Genomic DNA, 18118 nt, shown 5'->3' with positions numbered 1-18118 from the left:
GTTGCCTCACTGCCATAGGGTGCGAATATGAGCAAGAAAAAAGGAAGGGGAAGCCAAAGACCTAACCACGGTGACTTCAGTGCAGGACCCCCTGGGCCAGCTAGGGGATGGCCACCTTCACCCCGGAGGCACAAACTGCCCAGGATCCTGGGGAAAACAGAAGAGCACCCTGGGTCACCCACTGCACCCCAAGGAGGCAGTGGGTGCAAGCACCGTACCGGCACTGCAGTAGGTCAGTGTTTCAGCCTGTGCTGCAACGAAGTCTTAGAGAAGGAGCAGGCACTATGTAATTAAAAGGGAGCAGCTGCTGAGAAGCCTGGTACAGAAATTTCACCTTGCGCAGAGAGAGTGATTTTCTTCTGTTCTGTGATGTGTGACAAGACTTCCCGCCACGCTCCGATGCTCCCGGTCCCTCCCTGCTCAGCATCGCCAGCCTCGGCCCAGCCGCCCACCGGCTGACACAGAGGTGCAGAAAGACGCTCACGCCGCTGGAGCCAGCGGCCGGCTGGGCTCTGTCCGTCTGCCTCGGGGACACGCTACCCCAGTGCCACGTGGCGGGGCGTGCAAACCTCCCCCTGCTCCCCACAGTGCTCCTCCGCACATGGCCTCGGCAAAGGAGTCGCTCCTCAACACAACGGGGCTTGTAAGGGGAATACTGACAGCACGATCAAGCAGGAGAGCATCTCCCCTGAGCCACCGTGGCCCTGGGGCAGCCCGTGCCCCAAACACACGTGTGTCCATGGAGCACCTTCCCCGCAGACGCCTGTTCCACTTCTCAACACAGAGAGGAGAGGTCACCGCAGCCCAGCAGCCACTGTGGGCCTGCAAGGAGCACCAGCAAGGCTTAACGTCAGCCCTGCTGTCCGTCAGCATTTGCTACGCGGGGTGCTGACACAGGTGGACACCATGGCCCAAGGCCGTAGCGAGATAGATTACTGCTGGAGCTGATGGCTGCTGCAAGTCAGCTCCCGACATTTCAAACCGCACGCGTGGGACAGGGCTGGGGCCGGGAGAAGTGTGAGTGCAAATGGAAGAGAGCGTGGGGCGATCAGAAAAGACCAAGGGCTGCAAAATGCATCTGTAGGCAGACAAAAAAAGACAGGTCTGCAACACCTGCCCGTTCTACCGAGATCAGCCCCGCCACAAAGCCTGCACTATGAATTCATTTTGCGGCACCCAAGTCTTATATTGGCTTGTGTCAAAAGAGAAATAGGCTGGGATTAGCAGCCAAAGCCAGCAGGGTGTTCCAGTACCGCCATACACAAAAGGAAAAAAATTGAAGAGCTTGTGTTCTACTTTAAGTTATATTTTCATGGCTCTCTTCCCAGGGCGGTCAAGTGTCCCCTCCCCTGTCCCCCTGAGCAGCCGCAGAGCTGCCCAGAGAGCCACCTGGCTCCTTTGAGAAACCAAAAGCCCGAGGCTGCCTCCCAGTATTCTCTCCGACAGGGACTGGAGAAGGAAGGGCTCAGCAGGAATCCGGCAGCGGGAGGAGGGTACGGACAGCACACACGTCTCCCGAGGTGTGGGCCAGCCCCAGCCTTCTCCCCGCCAACGCACTGCAAGGTTTAACTGGGTAACCTCAACAGGGGTTTTTAGGGCTGCAGGTAGGCTGTGGGCAGCAGGCGTAACTAGGTAGAGCAGGCAAAGGGAGGTGAGCACCTTACATGATTTCTAAGCCCAAGGCAGTTATTTCCCCCTCACTACATCCGTGCCAATAGGTTACTGGCCAGAGGAAGCTGTTCATCAGAATTACAGGATGTTAATTAAACGATCAAATAAAAGGAAGAAGCATCTTCCCCTGAAGAAGTCTGAAACAAAAGGAGCAAGACCAGGACCTCCAATACACAGCTGCTGCTCAGGCACAGCCAGGGCTCCGTGCCGAGGAGCACCACAGCCCTGCGCAGCCCGGTCAAGTCTCCCTGCACGCTGCCTCCCCGCGCCCGGGCATCCCCTCCTCTGCTGCCAACGCACGCAGACACAGGGCTGGAAGAGAGCAGAGAGGTCGTGAAACACCGCTTCCCCACGCCACTTGGCTGTCCCTAGCAGAATGGTTCCCTTTGCAGGGCAGCAAGGCACGCGCACCCTCCAGGCTCTCTTGCTGCCTCAGCACAGCCAAGGTAACACTCAGTCTGTCCAAATTCATTGAGTCATCTACTGGTGGGGAGCATTTCCTAACGTCCCCGGCACAGATCAGACACTCCGTAACACGTGGCACCATTTGCACCCCATGAAGGCAGAGCCGGCCACCAGCAGGGCTGTGGGGAACCAGTCCTTGCAACGCTGCGGTGGCTGGCTGTCTCTTCATGGCAGAGGGGACGCTATCTGGAGAGGGAGAGCCCCATCAGAGGGGAAAGGGAGCTGGACCTGACGAGGCAAAGCCATAACAGGGTGCTGAAGGGAGGGCAGCCAGGTGAAAGACAATGCCCAGGACTGAGAGCGCTGTAGGATTAATCCACTAACCGATTTCCTATGCAGACCTGAAAAGCCACCTGCACCAGCATTTTCTCTGCCTAACCCCGTGCCTGGACCAGTTCTGCAAACGCTGTATTTATGGGGCTGCCAGGCACAATAAAGCAATTTTTCCAATATATAATTTCTCAGATGTCCTCATCTCATGCATCACTGCTGCTTTTATGCATCCATAAATAACCATTTAGCACCGCTCCCTTGGCCTGGTGCAACAGGTTGGGCCAGCATCAGTCTATCCGTGCTCACCAAAAGGACATGGGTGTCCAGCCCTCTCAGCCTTCTCGGACGTTTCCAAACCCAGCAGAGACAGGACCCGCAGCTGGTTGGTGCCATTAACACACCTGCAAAGGTGCATGGATGCCAGCTGGCTCCCCCCACCCTGGCGAGCTATCGTGACTCTCCCTATCCATGAAGGATGCTTGCTCGAGACAGGTTGAAGCAAGACATAGCTCTGAGATTAGGACTCACTCCTGGGCTTGATCCAGAAAGCTGCTGGGGCCAGCCAGAAACCCAAACCTCCCAGACCAAAGAGCTGGTGATGGCACAAGGGGTGAAACAGCCTGCCTGAGCCTGTGCCGCATCAAGAGGGCTTCTTTCTCCCTAGCAGGGCTGGGAGAGCAGCACGGGCGGAGGGCACTGCCCAGACCCCGCTGGGGAGGCCCCAGCTGCAGCTCACCCTGCATTGCTCCGCTCTCAGCCCATCGCCTCTGCTCTCGGGGAACAGGGAGGAGGCTTGCCCGCACCAGAACGGGAGCGGAGCATGGGTGCAGGCACGGTCAGAGCCAAAACTGCCACCAGCGAGGCAGAGCCCTGCTCTCTTCCCCTGGCTCCGCCGTGAGCAGGACAGCTTTGTGTCCCACTTGCTGCTCTCAGCTCCGGAGCTGTCTGCTGTTGGCTGTGCCATCATGCTCCACGCAGACCTCGCTAACGAGTACCCCAGCTGAGAGGGCTTTCCGCACCCCTGCAGAGGACCCGGGGGAGGAGGGTGGCAAGAAGAGAGGGATGATGGGGAGCTGACCCCAGGAACCCGGTGCCTCAACCTATTGATCCACCTGAGCAGCCAGCCCCGCTCTCGCCAGCCTGGCTTCACAGCTCCGAGAGGGCTCATTGTTCTCCCTGCCCTCCGCAAACAACAAAAGCAATCTTGCCTCCCGCACGCGACTCCACCAAGGGATGCTGCAAACAAACAGAAATCAAACCTCTCATCACAGATGCTGCAAGAACAAGGAGAGGGGAGGAGGCACCCTCCAAATCCTCCCCCACCATTTATTTCACCCCAGGGGATGCAGGGAGGCCCAGCCCACCCTGCCTGCCCCCTGCACCGCACCTACCAGAGCACTCCTGCCCTGGGGGGCCGCAGCTGAGCCAACATCCACCCCCTCTCTAGCTCCCCGAGCAGACACTCCCCGGCTCCTGCCTAGCACTGACGAGAAAGGAGAAGAATTAGCCAGCTCGGATGCCACGCCACGGGCCAGTCCCTCAGCTGGGGAAAAGGCAACAGCCTTCATAGAGCACTGCATTTAAGAAAGCCAGGCTTAAGACCTTCTTATAGAGCTTAACAATGCCCTGCCCAGCTGCAGGAATGCCAGCGGCGCAGGAGATCCGGGAGAAAGCGGCGAGTTAACAGCATTAATGGCCTTGTTTCAAAATGAAGCAGAGACCACTCCATAAATCAATCTGTGGCTGAAGAGTTTTCTAGGGTAGAAATTGGTATCGGAAGAAATGGAAGAGAGAAACAGCACACGAGTGCTGATTACAGACGCCTCCCTGCTGGCTGGCAAAGTCTTTCACCGCCAGCATCGCTGGAGCACCAGGGGAGCGGTTGTGGCTGCAGCACCTTTTCCGTGTGCAGGACAGGGTCTTTGCAGAAAAGATGCCTGAGGTGCGGGAAGCTGTGTCCTTCAGACAAAAACTGAGGTCTGACATAGCCAGGGCAGACGACGATTTCTGTTTAGCTTTGTATCACTGTTTGGAATGGGAAAGGACCACAGCAAACCTTCCAATAGCAGAGTTTCCAGATAGAAATAGCAAGTTGCAGATCCTCAGCTGGGACCGGTGGGCAGAGATCTGTTGGCTCACAGTGCAGGCTGCCAGCTGGTGGCAACCTACTGCTCGCCGCAGAGCTGTGCGGACTTGTAGAAGATGAGGATCCAGCCCAGAAGATAAAGAGGCGACAATCCTGAAAGAGCCCAGCTGGAGAAGAAGCAATCGAAGGGCCCTGCTGTGCTTGACGCTGGCACTGTCACACTCCCATGCTGGGACACAGTCCCTGCCCCGGAGCGCACACCGCCTGCCGAGACCCACCGAGTCCTCGCCTGCCGCCGTTCGAGGCAGAGACCCTCCCCTGCCTGGCCCTCTCAGACGTGGCTGGTTAGGGGAAGGGAGAAGGGCTGGTGGCTCCCCAGCCAGCCCTCCTGGTCGGACAGCTGGGCACAGCTCCCACTAGCCAGCACCTTGTCCCACCCTGAGAGCAAGCCTAGGACAGGAGAGCCATGGCCCTCGCCCACCAAACCTCAGCCAAATCCCAGCAGTTACAAGGACAAGCGTGACCCCATCTAAGGCAGTGGACTATACGCAGGACCAGAGCCACATCTCCAAGCCAGCCCAGGCGATGAACACTGCCAGTCCCTCCGGCACAGCAGAAGCAGCAGCGACCAGCCCCTTCAGCCCAGGGGGGACCTTTTCCCATGCCCTGGGCTCCCTTCTGCCCAGAAACGCTTCCCAAAGACAACGCGAGGCATTTGCACCATATTAGACTTGCAAAAGGAGGTGCTTCATTTGGCAACCCACCAAGGGTGGTAGTTTTCCATCTCCTGTGGGGACCAGAGATCTTTTGGAGTATGTCATCTGGATGGGCTGGGCTGCTAATATTTTGGAGCCCTAAGCTAGGAGTTACACCTACGTTCGTTTTTATTTTTGCTTTAGATGTCTTCTCTGGTCCAATTATAGATTAATCACATTTTATCTAGCATCCGTTTCTCCCCCGCCTCCTTCCCCACCCCCATCAGAGAAGGAAAGAAAGAAAAAAACAAACGTGTTATTAATTGGCTGCTGTTTTCTGCTGGCTTCTTATCTGTGCATGTGGCACTAGGGAGGCTGGGGAAGGTGACTGAACAGCCTGCCAGCAGAAAGCAGGGCATTTTAAGCCTGATTTTCAGAGAAAACAAAGCTCCTGTGATGACATTATCTGAGCGTGTGCTCGCCTGCCTGCATCCAACAGCTTTTAAAGCCATTGACTGATAACGGCATGGCCTCAAAACCCAAAGTTCCTACAGGTCTGTGAAACCAGAAGGCTTTAGTAAGCCCAGAGAAAAGATGTGAGGTGCTGGCGAGTACACTGCTCATCCGACACCAGGGAATCCATAGGTGAGAAGCAATCCATAGGTGAGTGCCATAGGTCAAATGTGAGTCCATAGGAAACCCAGGTGCCGTCCCACCTGCTCCACCAAGGAAGGACCAACAACTCTGGAAGAGGACAAGGAAAGGATCATACTGCCTCGTGACTGGCAAGGTGAAAATTTGGGGTTGGGGAGGGAATTGTTAGGAGAGCCCAGAAGCAGAAACCGTAGGACCCAAGCTAGGACGGGAAAGGAAGGAGGGCTGCGTAACGGTCCCCCAGAATTTACATGCCCACACCCTTTCTGGCCAGGGCAGTGGAGATACCTGATGTCCATCTGAACACCAGCTTCCATTTTGCTCTTGATGCTGATAAAGCTGAAACCTTTTGCCAGCTGGAGCACAAGCGCAACAGATTTTTTGGTAGCATTTATACAGCGTTAGTAGCTGACTGATCCAAGACTGGATGGGCTGGGATGATTCAACTTTGGCTGCACAGCAGGAACAGTGATTTAATGAACAGCCAACAGCATCTCAGCAACCTCTGCTAGCCTCAAAAATCACCTTTCCCTGACCTGCTCAGCCCACATCCCATGTGCTTGCACTGGAGAGATTCCTACCTGCTTTGTGTCCGTTTAACCTCCCGCTGCTGTGAGCCAGCACAGCCCACTCCAGTCCTTTCCCAGCAAGACCAAGACCTGCTAAGGCAGCGGAGAGCCCCAGGGAGACACTGTGTCCCCTTCGCTCCCCTAAGCAGGCATCCCTCCCTGCTTGGCCCCCTGCTCCCAGGGCAGCGTGGGGGGCGGCAGGGAGGACGCCTGCTGCCCAGGCCACGGTGAGATGCAGCCTCGAGCTCCAGGCTCCACAAGCTGAAACTGGTCACCTCCCTCCCTGTCCTCCCCTGGGTCAGCTGGCGCTACACCAGAAAAACAGAAGGGCCAAGGGAGGGACAACACTGTTTTTGGCTATTTCCTCATGCTAACAGCCCACCACCTTCTCATGGTCTTTCCCTCACCTGTGACTCTGCCACGTACCATAGGCACACATGCCATTTGCTTCCCCTCCCCCCCCCCCCCGTGCTTGCAGAGCAGCAAGCCTTTCTGCACCTCCTTCTGCTTCCCCCCTCCTTTTTCCAACATCCAGGAAGACCCTTGGGGGACAAACACGGAATAGCCACTGGATTCAACACTGCTGCGTTTAAGGATAAGGTCCCTTTCTCCAGTCCCCTCCCTTCCACAGCCTCAGCAGATGAAGCAGTAAAGCTCTGTAAACTGGAGCACACAGATCTCATCTCCCTTTCCAGCCCTTCCCCACCTCCACCACAGCCGCCTCGGAAAACCTCTTCAGAGAAAGGGCTGCTGTGCCTCCCAGGGAGCCACGAGGGACAGCCGCTCTCTGCCCTGCCTCCTCGCCCCGGAGGGCCACGCTCCTGCATCCCCAGGGCAGGGGCAAGGGCAAGGCGCGATGCGGTACTGCTCCAGGCACAGAGAGCCGCCAGTCAGCTGCAAAATAGATCACTGGGTCAGGAGGCGCTGCTCCACCGCCAGCTGCGGGAAGCACAACAGGCTCGAGCCATTTGCTCTCAAGTGCATCCTGAGCACAGGAGCCAAGCTCCAGCAAGCGATGGTGTACTTACCATCTCGCGGCGTCGGCGGCGTCTGAGTAAAATAACTATTGGGCTTGTCTGCAAAGAAACAAAAAACACAGGGCTATCAGCAGTTCCTTTTTGCACACTCTCCCTTCCTCCCTCCAGACCTCTGTCCACAGGTCCCCAGCAGCTTTTGGGCCAGCATTTCATCCCTTCAGCACACGTGCCCCACACAAGCAGGCACCGACTCCCAGGGAACGTCCGGGAGGTCCTGCAGCAAGAAGGGAGCAGCAGGAACAGGAGCCAGGAGCCCCGGCTCTCCCACTTGTATCGATGGAGCATCTCTGGCTTGGGATCTGGCAGCAGCCCTCTTCTGCCTGGCAGGCTGGGGCTTGCCTCAGCCCCTTGTGTGCCATTTCACCAGGGCTGCGATGCAAATCGCGCTGCCTATCACCTCTCACACACGTATCCACCTGGGCACCGACTCACGAAGCCGTTGAGCTGGGCGGGACAGAAGCAGGGAACGCTGCAGACTCTGAGGCAAGAAGGCAAAGGTGGGAGAAAGGGGTAGCCTGGGGCAGCAGAAGGTGAAAGCTCCCGTGGACGTGACTGCAGGTCCCAGAGCAAGGGGGCACAGCCCTCTACATCTGGGTAACCCCTGATTAAGCAGGGGGGCGAGAAGAGTTCCACCCAGGCAGTTAGCTCCACAGACCCTGCCATCCTGAGTGGGGAACACCCTAAAACCAGCGTCAAACTGTGCTCTGCTCTCTATTAAGTGATGTGCCCAGGGCAGCAAAGCCAGGCTGTGGCAGAGGACACACCACTCCTTCCTGGCCAGGCTCTTTCCCTACCATCTCCTGGGCCCCGCTCCCACCAGTGCTTTTTAAATGCATTTGTGCGTTTTACAATTTTATATAGCTTTTTTCTAACCACGCAGACACCAGGGGAAGCAGTGCATCCCAAAGCTAGGCTGGAGGATTTGCCTGCCCTCTAAAGGTTTTTCTCACAGCGGGCGTTTGGTGCTTTCCAGCATCAAGGAGGTCAAAGACACCGCTGCGTGATGGAGTCCTGCTCCCCAGGCTGCGCCTAGAGAAAGCCGGGCTTTGGGAGGGCAAGCCCCTGTGCAAGGACGAGGCAACGGAGCAGAGTGCCTAGAGCAGCTGGCAATACGCGGATGTACCCACAGCCAAGTGCGCGATCTGCTCAACCACACCAGGGATCAGGTCAACAGCCTAACCACAGGGAAAACTCCTCTGTCTTGCCTCAACCCTCTGCTGATTCTTCAAAGCAAGAGAGCGTACAGAGAGCAGGGATCCTGGAGCAGCCTAGGAGACGCATCTCCCACCCATCACATACAGTGACAGAGCCCCCAGGGTTCAGCAGTCTGTAACAAGGGAGCAACAGAAGCCCCTGGCCAGGACAGGACTCACAGCAGCCCATCTTTTGGCCCTCACCCCCCAAACAGCCCTGCCGAGATCGCCACCTTGTAAACAGACTGCCTGCCTCCCCCCCACGAGCATCACCCACGCTCAGACCTCGAGCAGCAGGTCAAGAGACGCAGCATTCCCGGGGTGGGGGGGAAACAGGACACGGGACACAGCGGGTGCTAGCGCAGCCGCGAGCACGAGCACACCGTGCACAGTGGGGAGCTGGGGCTGGCCCACGCACACCCGCCTTCACAGCTCCGCTCCACAATTTTGGGCCAATATCGTCTCAGGGAAAAGTGGGGCAGAGCTGTAGAGCGGGCTGCCGCCTCCCCAGCTTCCACCGAGACAGCAGCAGGGGAGGGATGAGCACCCAAGTGCAGGGCGAAGCCCAGCGTTGGGAGGGCTGCCCCTGCACCAGAGCCCCTAACTCCTGCCTCTCCCTCCCCTGCTCCTCCCGCACGCCCGGGGACACCTACAGTTGTTGAGGAAGAGCAGCACGGCAAATCCCAGCGTCGAGGTGGCCAGGAGGATGAGGCAGATGTTGCACGGGATCATGAAATACCGCACCACCAAGGAGACCTTGTGCTGGTACATCCGGTCCCGCTCCAAAGCCCCTGGTGCCATGGGGTACTGGCAAGCCGTCATGCTCGGCTGTCACGCTGCGGGCCAAAGCTCAACCCGCCGCCGACCCATCCAAGGCAGAGTAGCCACAAGGCTCACATGGATCCCTCTTCCCCCCTCCCCGGTCGTCTTCAGCAGCTGCAAGACCTAAGTTTTCCCAGCGGTTCCCATCCTCCACTCGCAGGAGGGCAGGGCGGGCCAGGGGCACCTTCAGGAGCAAGAGTTTGTCCCCACATCTGCCATCTCAGAGGCACAGTGTAGCGGTCAGGTCCGAGCCCGCTCCAGAGGGACACCCACAGTCCTGTGCTCAGCAATCCCTCTTCCAGCCCGGGACGTGTCAATACACACCTGCCCGCAGAAAGCAAACTAAGCAACCCCAGGCAAAAGCGCTGAGAGCTCAAGTTCCGCGGCCAAGCCCACTGGGACGGGGACGAGCTGCTACCAGCATGGGAACAGCACCAGCACACGACGGCTCCCGAGAGCAGGGCTGGGACAGAGATGGCACAAGGGGCGCCAGCATAGGACCCCAGCACTCAGGCTCGCCGCTTCAGCAACATCCGTATCCTCTTGGTGGGATGGGAGGGGAGGTCTCGCCACCCCAGCAGCGTGCAGCTGCCTCTCGGCTCCCTGCTCGGGCTCTGCACCAGCCTTGCTCCAGGAACACTGAGCTTCCTCCAGTATCCACGCGTCTCCTCCGGCTGCAGCTGCTCTGGGACAGGCACTCCCACGCTCAGCGGCTTCGGACCCTCCGCCGGGGCAGGTCCCTGCAGCAGGGTGCCGGGAGCAGCCCAAAGGTGCCGCTCAGTTGGCCCCCACCCCGGGCGAGGGCAGGCGCTTCCCCTTCCACGCCGAGGCTCCTTTCACAGCCGCTGCGCGTCCATCCCCGCTCGGCTCCGCTTTCCTCCAGGGCAGCCGGTGCACAGCGCTCCCCCGTCGCTGCCCCTTCTCAGGCGAGCCGGGCTCCAGCCCTCCGGCCCCTTCCCAGCCCTTCGGTGAGCAAAACGGGGCCGCAGCTCGGCTTCTCCCCCTCGGCGGGCTGCCGCCCCGCAGACCTCGCCAGCGGCGAGCAACGCTGCCCGGGACGGGCACCCTCACCGCCACGGCGGCGGCCGGGGCAGGCCAGCTCCCCTCCTCACGCCGCTGTGACATGCCAGTCCTTCCCGGAGAGGTTCCAGCTCCCCGCGGAGCCCGGCATGGAGAGGCAGCACGGAGGCGGGCGAGAGCGATGGGAGCGGCGGCCGCCCGGGCTGGGTGGGTGGGTGAGCGGGTGGGTGGGCGTGCAGCGGCAGCTCGGAGACCCAATTCCGGCGCCCCAGCTTCACCCCACGCGTGGTGAAAGGGCCGCGCAGCATCAGACAACAGAGCAAGGAGGAGAGAAGCCCGCCCCACGCCCTGAAGTTTCCCCGCCCGCTCCTCTGCCCCGCGGCGACCGGCGTCCCCCTCCCTCCCTCCGCCGGCAGCGGGGCTCCACGCCCGCCCCCTCGGCTCCCACCGCCGCGGGTGGACCCCTGGCGAGGGGAGGGGGGGGGGGGGGGGGCGAGCCAGCCCCTCCCGAGCGCTCCGACGGCCAACAAAGGGGCGGCGAAGGCGAGCGGGGCGGGCGCGGCGCAGACAAAGAGCGGGAGGCGGCGGGGTCGCGCTGCCCCCGCTCCCCCGGGACCGGGGGGCAGGAGTCCCCCCCATTCACCCACTCGAGACGCTGAGAAGCGGAGAAACTCCTCCAGCCTTCCCCAGCATCGCCCCCGGAGGGGGCCGAGACCCCCAGGGACAGCAGAGCCCCGCAAGGAGCAGGAGCAGCCCAGAGGTACTGGTTTTAGGACATTTATTCTAGCTGGAGGGAGGCACACCTGCACATCCCAGCACGCCCTGAAGGACCAGGGCAGCCCCACCACAAACGCCCAGGGAGCAGGACCAGGCTGTGGCCGCAGGGACCCAGCTGGAGCCGAACCCTGCTGCGTGATCTGGGTCCCCGGCTGGACCAGGGAGAGGAGAGCACGGAGGGGAGAAAAGAGGCGCTGGGACGCAGATGCACCGTGAAGCTGTGCCGCTCCCTTCCTTGCCTCCCTGGGTATTCCTGCCAGAAGCCTCTGGTCACCGCTTTCCTTGGGCAGGACACTGCCAGCAAGGACAGGAAAGCTGCCAAGAGGAGAGCCAGGCTGAAAGCCAGAGGGAGGTCAGGGCCAAGAGCCAGATTTCTTGAGTCAAAGTCCAGCAACAGGGCAAGAGCACACAGCAGGGCAGGGCAGCCCTGCTACAGCCCAAGCACTCCCAAAGGCAGTGGTGGTGCCCACAAAGACAAGCCCAGGCTCCCAGGGCCTCCACTCCATACTTGCTCTCCAGAGCACCTCTCCGGGCTGAAGCCCCGTCTCTGGTGAGACGGCATTCCTGGCAAAAGAGACAGCTCCCAGCGAGCTGTTTCCCTGCCTGCAGGACCACGCATCTAGAGCGCCATGACCTTAGCAAACAGGCTGAGCTCTTCCTCACCATGGAGGAAGAAAGCAGCTCCGGAGACTATGAACAAAACCCTGTGAGAGGAAGGCCCTCTGGTTACCGAGCACAAGTCTGGGCTGACTATCCACAGCCCTGCAGTTTCAGAAGCTGGTTTATCGTCCAAGCCACGGGACAGGAGGACTCTTGCGGCCTCCTCTGTCCCCCAGGCGCTGTGGAGGGGCTGTCCGTACCCTGCTGTGTCATTGGCAAGGCAAGGAAGGAGTCCTCAAACACCCGTCCCGTGCTCGTACGGCAAGATGAGCACTGTGGAGATGTAGCAGCGGGTAACCCTGCTGTGGTCAAACTGGGAAGCTGACTGCAGGGAAGCTGCTTTAAGTTCCTCCTGTCTGCCCCTGCTCAGCACCAACCGGGAAGCTGCCGCAGCCAGGAGGGGAAGCACAGCTTCCTCCCGGCCATGGCCAGCAGCCACCACGCAGGCCCAGGCCACGGCACTGCCCCACAGCTCGGCAGTGCTCTCCTCTCCCACGGGGCTGGCCGGGTGCCGTGGCTCCACGCGAGGCCAGCGACTCTGGCCGCGGGGGCTGCACAGCCCTCTCTTCTGGGGAGGTGCCCAGCTGGCTGGGCAGCACCGTTCCCACCACCCACTCCTCCAAAAGCCAACAACAACTTGAGATGGCAGAATAACCTTCACTGGCGGCACGTACCCTCCCAGCCCCAGCCTGCTCTTGCCGTGCTGCCCCTCCCTCCCTCACCTTGGCAATTCACCTGGAGCCCGAGGGACACAAACACTAAAGCTGAATCCACCCACTCTCCCCTCCAGCGGGGAGATGCAGAGGAGACTGGGTGGTCTTTTAGCAGGGCATCTCAGGCACCAGGAGTCAGCAGGTTGCAGGGTCTCCTTGTGGGGTTGGCACAAGCTGCCCTAGAGCCGCACCACAAAGCCGTGCTGCTCCTCTCTGCTGGAGACGTGGGCTGGGAGCATCCTGGGCGTCCCAGCACCGCAGGTGGAACTTTCCAAGAGCAACACAGGGGAGAAGAAAAACGGAGAAGGGAGGAAAGAAATCCAAGTCACGTCCCAGACATTGCTCCTCTTTAAACCTGCATCGCTCCCTCCCCTCCCCGGGGACTCGCAGAACATGATCCCAGCTTGCTGTGAGGCACGGGCTGCATCCTAACCACGCTGCTGGGAGGAGAGCCCGCACAAGCAGGGTAGGCAATGGCCTCATGCCCGAGCAGTAAGGCAGATCGGCATGCACCCCAGGAGCCGTTCTGCTCCCGACACACGCAGGGGCTGCAGAGAGCCCCTGAGAGGCCAAGTGCTATGAGGGCTCAGCGGGAAACACTCTGCCAAGCAGCCTCTCCCAAGCAGACCCCTGCTAGGAACCCATCCCAGGAGCCCCCTCACAAGCAGAGCCCTCTGCCACGGAGACTGCTGGTGAGCCAGGTGGAAAAGGGCTCCTCGGCCAGCACCAGAGGCCACGGGGCTGCCTCCTGGGATGTGGCACAACACCCCTCCCTTCACCGGGATGAGGCACGAGGACTGGCTGAGCAAGTCAGAGCACCCTGGCAACAGGACAGAGACCCCTAACCTCACCGCACACAGAGGCCCCCACCCCTCCAACCCAGTGTTTTTCCCTCAAAGGGTAAGCTCAAGTCCCTGCCGCTGCTGCCCCATTTCCAGTACCCTCCCCAGGTACCACAGCCCCCTGGGAATGTCTGAAGCATCACACAAGAAGCCAAGACCTTCCCAAAAAGCGAGCAGAGTGCCCTGCCCCTCTCCTTCGCTTGGTCACCGTGTGGCCAGCTTGGCCCGGTCCTGCACCCTTCTGCTCTGCCCTGGGACACAGGTACCAAACTCCTGCCCGGTGCCTTCACGAGAGCAGTGCCGTGCTGACGCTGGCCCTGTAGCACCCCTCTCCCCTCCTGGCCTGCTCCACAGCCCCCCGCCCCGTAGGGCTTCAGAGCCATGCTCCCCTGGCACTCCCAGCACATGTGGGCTAAGGCCAAAGGCTTGGCTTCAAAAAAAGAAATAAAGAAATCCCCAAAGGGAGGTGAGGACATTTGCATCCTCCTGTGTGCATGTTTACACATGCAAATCAGCCACCGCACAGTCCTCCCTTTCTTCCCAGGTCTGCAAGGACTCTGTCCCCTCCAGCCATTTGGGGGCCACTTTTAGGGGCAGCACTGCCTCAGATCCGAACAGCCTTTGTGTCCTGCAGGAGGCAGGTTCAAACTCCAGCATGGGCAGACGGGCTCATCACTCTTTGGAAAGACAAACGCTTGCACCTTTGCCCCTCGCAAGTCCTTCAGATGAGACTTTATAATCAGAAGAGCCATTTGCACTGGGGAGACATCACACTTCCCTGGTCCATCCATGTGGGTCATCATTTTTGGCTATTATCCCCCTCCTGCCCAGAGCTGGCTGCATGTAGACCCCCCTGTACAGCTACGGCATTTCAGAAATGCCCGCATCCTTTTGCGCCAGCTACAGCACACAGGGACAGCCGGTCTCCCACCAGCTCCCTCTGCCACCTGTGCCCAACACACACGCTCAGCCCTTCCCTTCACACTTCTGACACCAGCACATGAAGGACCAGGCAGGAAAACGCAGCAAGACCTGACAAGGCAAAAGAGCACATAAAAGCCACCTTTGGCTCCGAAGTGAGCAGCTCAGAAGAGCTGGCCAGTGAGCCCAGCAGCACTGAACGCAAGCCACCAGCTCCAGGCTGGTCTGAAGTGGAAAGAGGTAGGAGCCAAAAGCACGCGAGATATAGGGACAGCTCGTCCCCCCAGTACCTCCATGTCTGTCTCGGGACAGCCCAGCCAGGCCAGCCCTAGTCAGAAGGGCAGAAGAGCCATGCCAAGGCTCCAGAGCAGCCTGTCATCCCCGCTCCGAGCAACGCCGCGCGCCTGCGCTGACGGCATTTCTCCCTTTCCTGCTCCTTGGGACTGGAAGCAGCCTGGGTAATGCTGCAGGTGTTCGGAGGAGGGCCAGCCCCAGCAGGGTGCAAGAGGCAGAAAGTCACCACATCTGCCAGGAAAGAAGAGGGAGGGACGGGGGACAGCGGGCCAATTTAACACCCTCAGACACAGCTGCTATTCCTCTACTACAGGCAAGAAAACATTTTCTTTAAGCTCATCCATATTCCCCCCGCCCAGTTTTCTAATTGAAAGTGTTCAATGCATTAAGGCCTCCATGTGGGCACCAGCCAGTTTAAAGGCTGGTGCCATTAATGGGTTTATTTCTGGGCTTTCACAGCGAGGATGTCACAGCTGCTGCCAAAATGCAGCAGACAGGCAGAAGGGGCTGGGCTGGGTGCAGCTGAGTGTGCTCAGCGTGGCAGGACACCGGTTTTATCCTCTTGCTTCTGAAGCACGGAGCCAGCAGGAGACACATACTCCATCTCGGGGCCGGAGCAGAACCCAGCCCATCAGCGCTGGGAGCAGCACGACCCACGCACGCTGCCCTGCATCTCTGCACTGACCTCGGGGGGGGCTCACAGGCATCTTGTGGGACCCCGTGCCCTCCAGCCACCAGTTACTTGGGAACAGATAACACCAGCAGGAGACACCAGTTTCTTTTTCCTTCACCTCCCCATTTCTGCCTACCAGATCCCAGATACCAGCCTGCGACACTAAAAATCAGTGCTGCTTTGGGATCTGACTGACAGCTGTCAATCTCTCCCTCCTCACCGAGCTAGAGACCTTGCAGAAGCCCCCAGCTCCTGCTGTTGCCAGGCTGATTCCCCACCTGGCTCCCTTCTGGCTAATCCTGTTTGGCAGGGAGCTAATTGGGATTTATCTGACAGCACCCAATGCCTAGAGAGCCATTTTGTGCTTCCTCTGGGGAGGGCAAAGAGGAGGAGGAGGGAGCCCGCAGAAGGCGTTTGCACATTCTCCCTTCCCCATTCCCTCCTGCAGTTTTACAGGCTAATTACCAGCATTACAGAGAAAGGAGCAGGAGGGGGAGAAAGTGGGGATTTTAATTATTTCATTTAACACTTGGCAGGACCCAGCTTGACTCCCGCTGAGCAGCGCTTGGAAATAAAGAGCTTTTAAACCCTATCAATGGGAGACGGGGGAGCGGGTGATGGGGCTGGGGTGGCCAGCCTCGCGGCTAGGTTGGCGTGTGTGCTGGGAGGGGAGAGGGGAGTTAATTCACACCATTCCTAATAAACAGCCATGCCAGGCAGTGCTGGACAAGGGGCACCTGGCTGCCTCCTCTGAAGAGGGGGGTTTCCCTACTTAATGACTTTGTCCCGAAACAGCCCCCTCCTACCACGCGATGCTGGACCACGCAGCTGTCTTCCAGGCGCGCTTAGGGATGCCCGAGCATGGAGCATTGGAGCAGGCCACGCGCATGCGCCCTAGGGAATACAGGTCACCCTCTCCCGGGACCGCAGGCTCTTCTCCGAGCTGGCAGTCTGCATGCCATAGCTTGCGTGCACGCTGCGTTGCTGCTGCAAGACAGCCCCTCCGTTAAGATGTTCCCCCATACGTGCTGCACAAAGCCCACACCTCTTCCCACTAGCCACCCATATGCAGTGGTGAATGGGTTTTATGATGTCTCTGCCTCCCCCCTTAAAAAAGAAAGAGTAAACCAAGGTTTGCACACAGAACTTGGTGTCCAGATCTAAAAGTACAGGACTGCTGCCCAAAAGCAGACCCACAGCAAAGCAAAAGCGACCCAGGGGAAGGAGGGGATGCATCTCAGCACTAAGCCACACAGCTCCCCGCTGCTCCGGCCGAGGAGCCCAAGCCTTCTTTGCCCAGCCCTGCCATCCTCTGCCTTCACAAGGGCAAACTGCTGCCCCGGGTGTCACACGATCTGCTGGGCTCCCGCTGGCACCCACGCTTCTGGCCCCGACTCCTTGCCCCCTGCGAGCCCAGCTTGCAGGCTCCAAATGAGGCAGCTGGGCTTGCACCCACAGCCCAAGAGGACTTTCCAGAGCAAGGCACCGTGCTAGGGATTTCATGCCTTCAGTGGCCACTGCCTCCCTCCTCTTGTTCCCAGGAGAACCACGTTGCCCACTGGCTCGCTGGGCTGTTGGGACAGCAGCCCGCTGCAGGACTCGCATTCAGGAGCGACGCTGAGAACAGCAGCGGGGCTGCAGAGAGGCGAGCCAGAGCGATGCTGGGACAAAGGCCCTTCCAATCTGTCCCGCCACGTTCTCCTGATACCCCGAGGGTGTCCGGGGCAGGGTGTGCGCAGCATTACAGCCCCAACCCTGCTGCTGCACAGACTGGAGGCGAGCCCTGAGCTGCAGCGCAGGCTGCGGCCCGCAGCCCTCGGCTCCTGCGGCAGGCTCACACTGCCACCTGCCGCTCTCGCCAACCCACGCCGCGAGAAACTCCGGCCGAGAGCCAGCCGCATCTCCACTGACACGGCGCGGAGGGGGTGATGGTAGAGCAACACGAGGGTGATGAGGAAGGGAAGCAGCAACAGACCTTTCAGACACCTCACGGACTACAGTTTGCCCTGAACTTGCATTGTCCTGTGGCTACTGCTTCGCCAAGACACCATCAACTCCTTCCACCCGAAGAAGAGCCTTGCCTGACTACTGGTGTGGCTGAGAGTGAATCGCCCAAGCCTTCAGCCTCTCTGTCTGCTGACAGAGTCGGCTGAGCTGTAAGACATCACTTCTGCCAACCCTTTTCCAAACATACACCAGTTGCTTTGCAAGCTGATGCAAACTTGTTCATCTGCAAGGGGGCATGAGGATCAGCTGGTGTTGCAGCGTTCCTCAAGGATACGATAACATGGGGGGGTGCAAAGGGGAAAAAAAACAGCAAAAAACAAACGATGAAACAAATGTACAGCACATTTCTGGAGCAAACACCCAGCAGGCTAAAATTAGCATGTATTCCTGGCACTCTGGATACCTTCCCACCAAGAAAGCAGCTGTCACCGGCGTGCTTCCAGACAATGAATGACATCCTTCAGCAACAGGGGTGGGGGTCTGCCTGAAAGAGCAGCACTGGCTGGAGTTCGGGTACTGCCAGTAACCTCATACAGGCTTCCGAGTCCTAAAACCACATCAGCGGAGCCCATCTAGTGAGAACCAGGCAAGCAGAGAGGATGAAAGCAGAGGTACCTCACTAAAACACCTCAATCCCTACCCACCCAGCCCAGCACTCCAGGAGGCGAGTAGCGGCAGCGGGGCGATGCAGGAACGGCCAGCACGTACCCTGCGCAAAGGCGAGACACCCCGATAGCAGAAGCCTC

The 18118-nt window shown here is 59.4% G+C and overlaps 1 protein-coding gene across 5 annotated transcripts in view; it reads right to left on the bottom strand.

The window, feature by feature from the left end:
* AGRN (agrin) overlaps positions 1–18118 on the bottom strand; it is a 125506-nt gene that overhangs the window by 56601 nt on the left and 50787 nt on the right. For 4 of the 5 annotated variants that reach the window (XM_087755380.1, XM_087755382.1, XM_087755381.1 and 1 more), the window contains one exon: positions 7442–7489. In XM_087755380.1, coding sequence (XP_087611506.1) covers positions 7442–7489 — 48 coding nt within the window. Of the gene's footprint in view, positions 1–7441; positions 7490–9296; positions 10705–18118 lie in introns of those variants that run through there. The other variant, XM_087755383.1, reaches the window with a different exon arrangement.

This window comes from Nipponia nippon, unplaced genomic scaffold (assembly GCF_047370975.1).
Source record: "Nipponia nippon isolate SJK-2023a ecotype South Korea unplaced genomic scaffold, ASM4737097v1 scaffold_19, whole genome shotgun sequence".
Classification (NCBI taxonomy): domain Eukaryota; kingdom Metazoa; phylum Chordata; class Aves; order Pelecaniformes; family Threskiornithidae; genus Nipponia; species Nipponia nippon.
The sequence above is the reverse complement of the archived record's forward strand: the minus strand, read 5'-3'. Positions and strand labels throughout refer to the sequence as shown.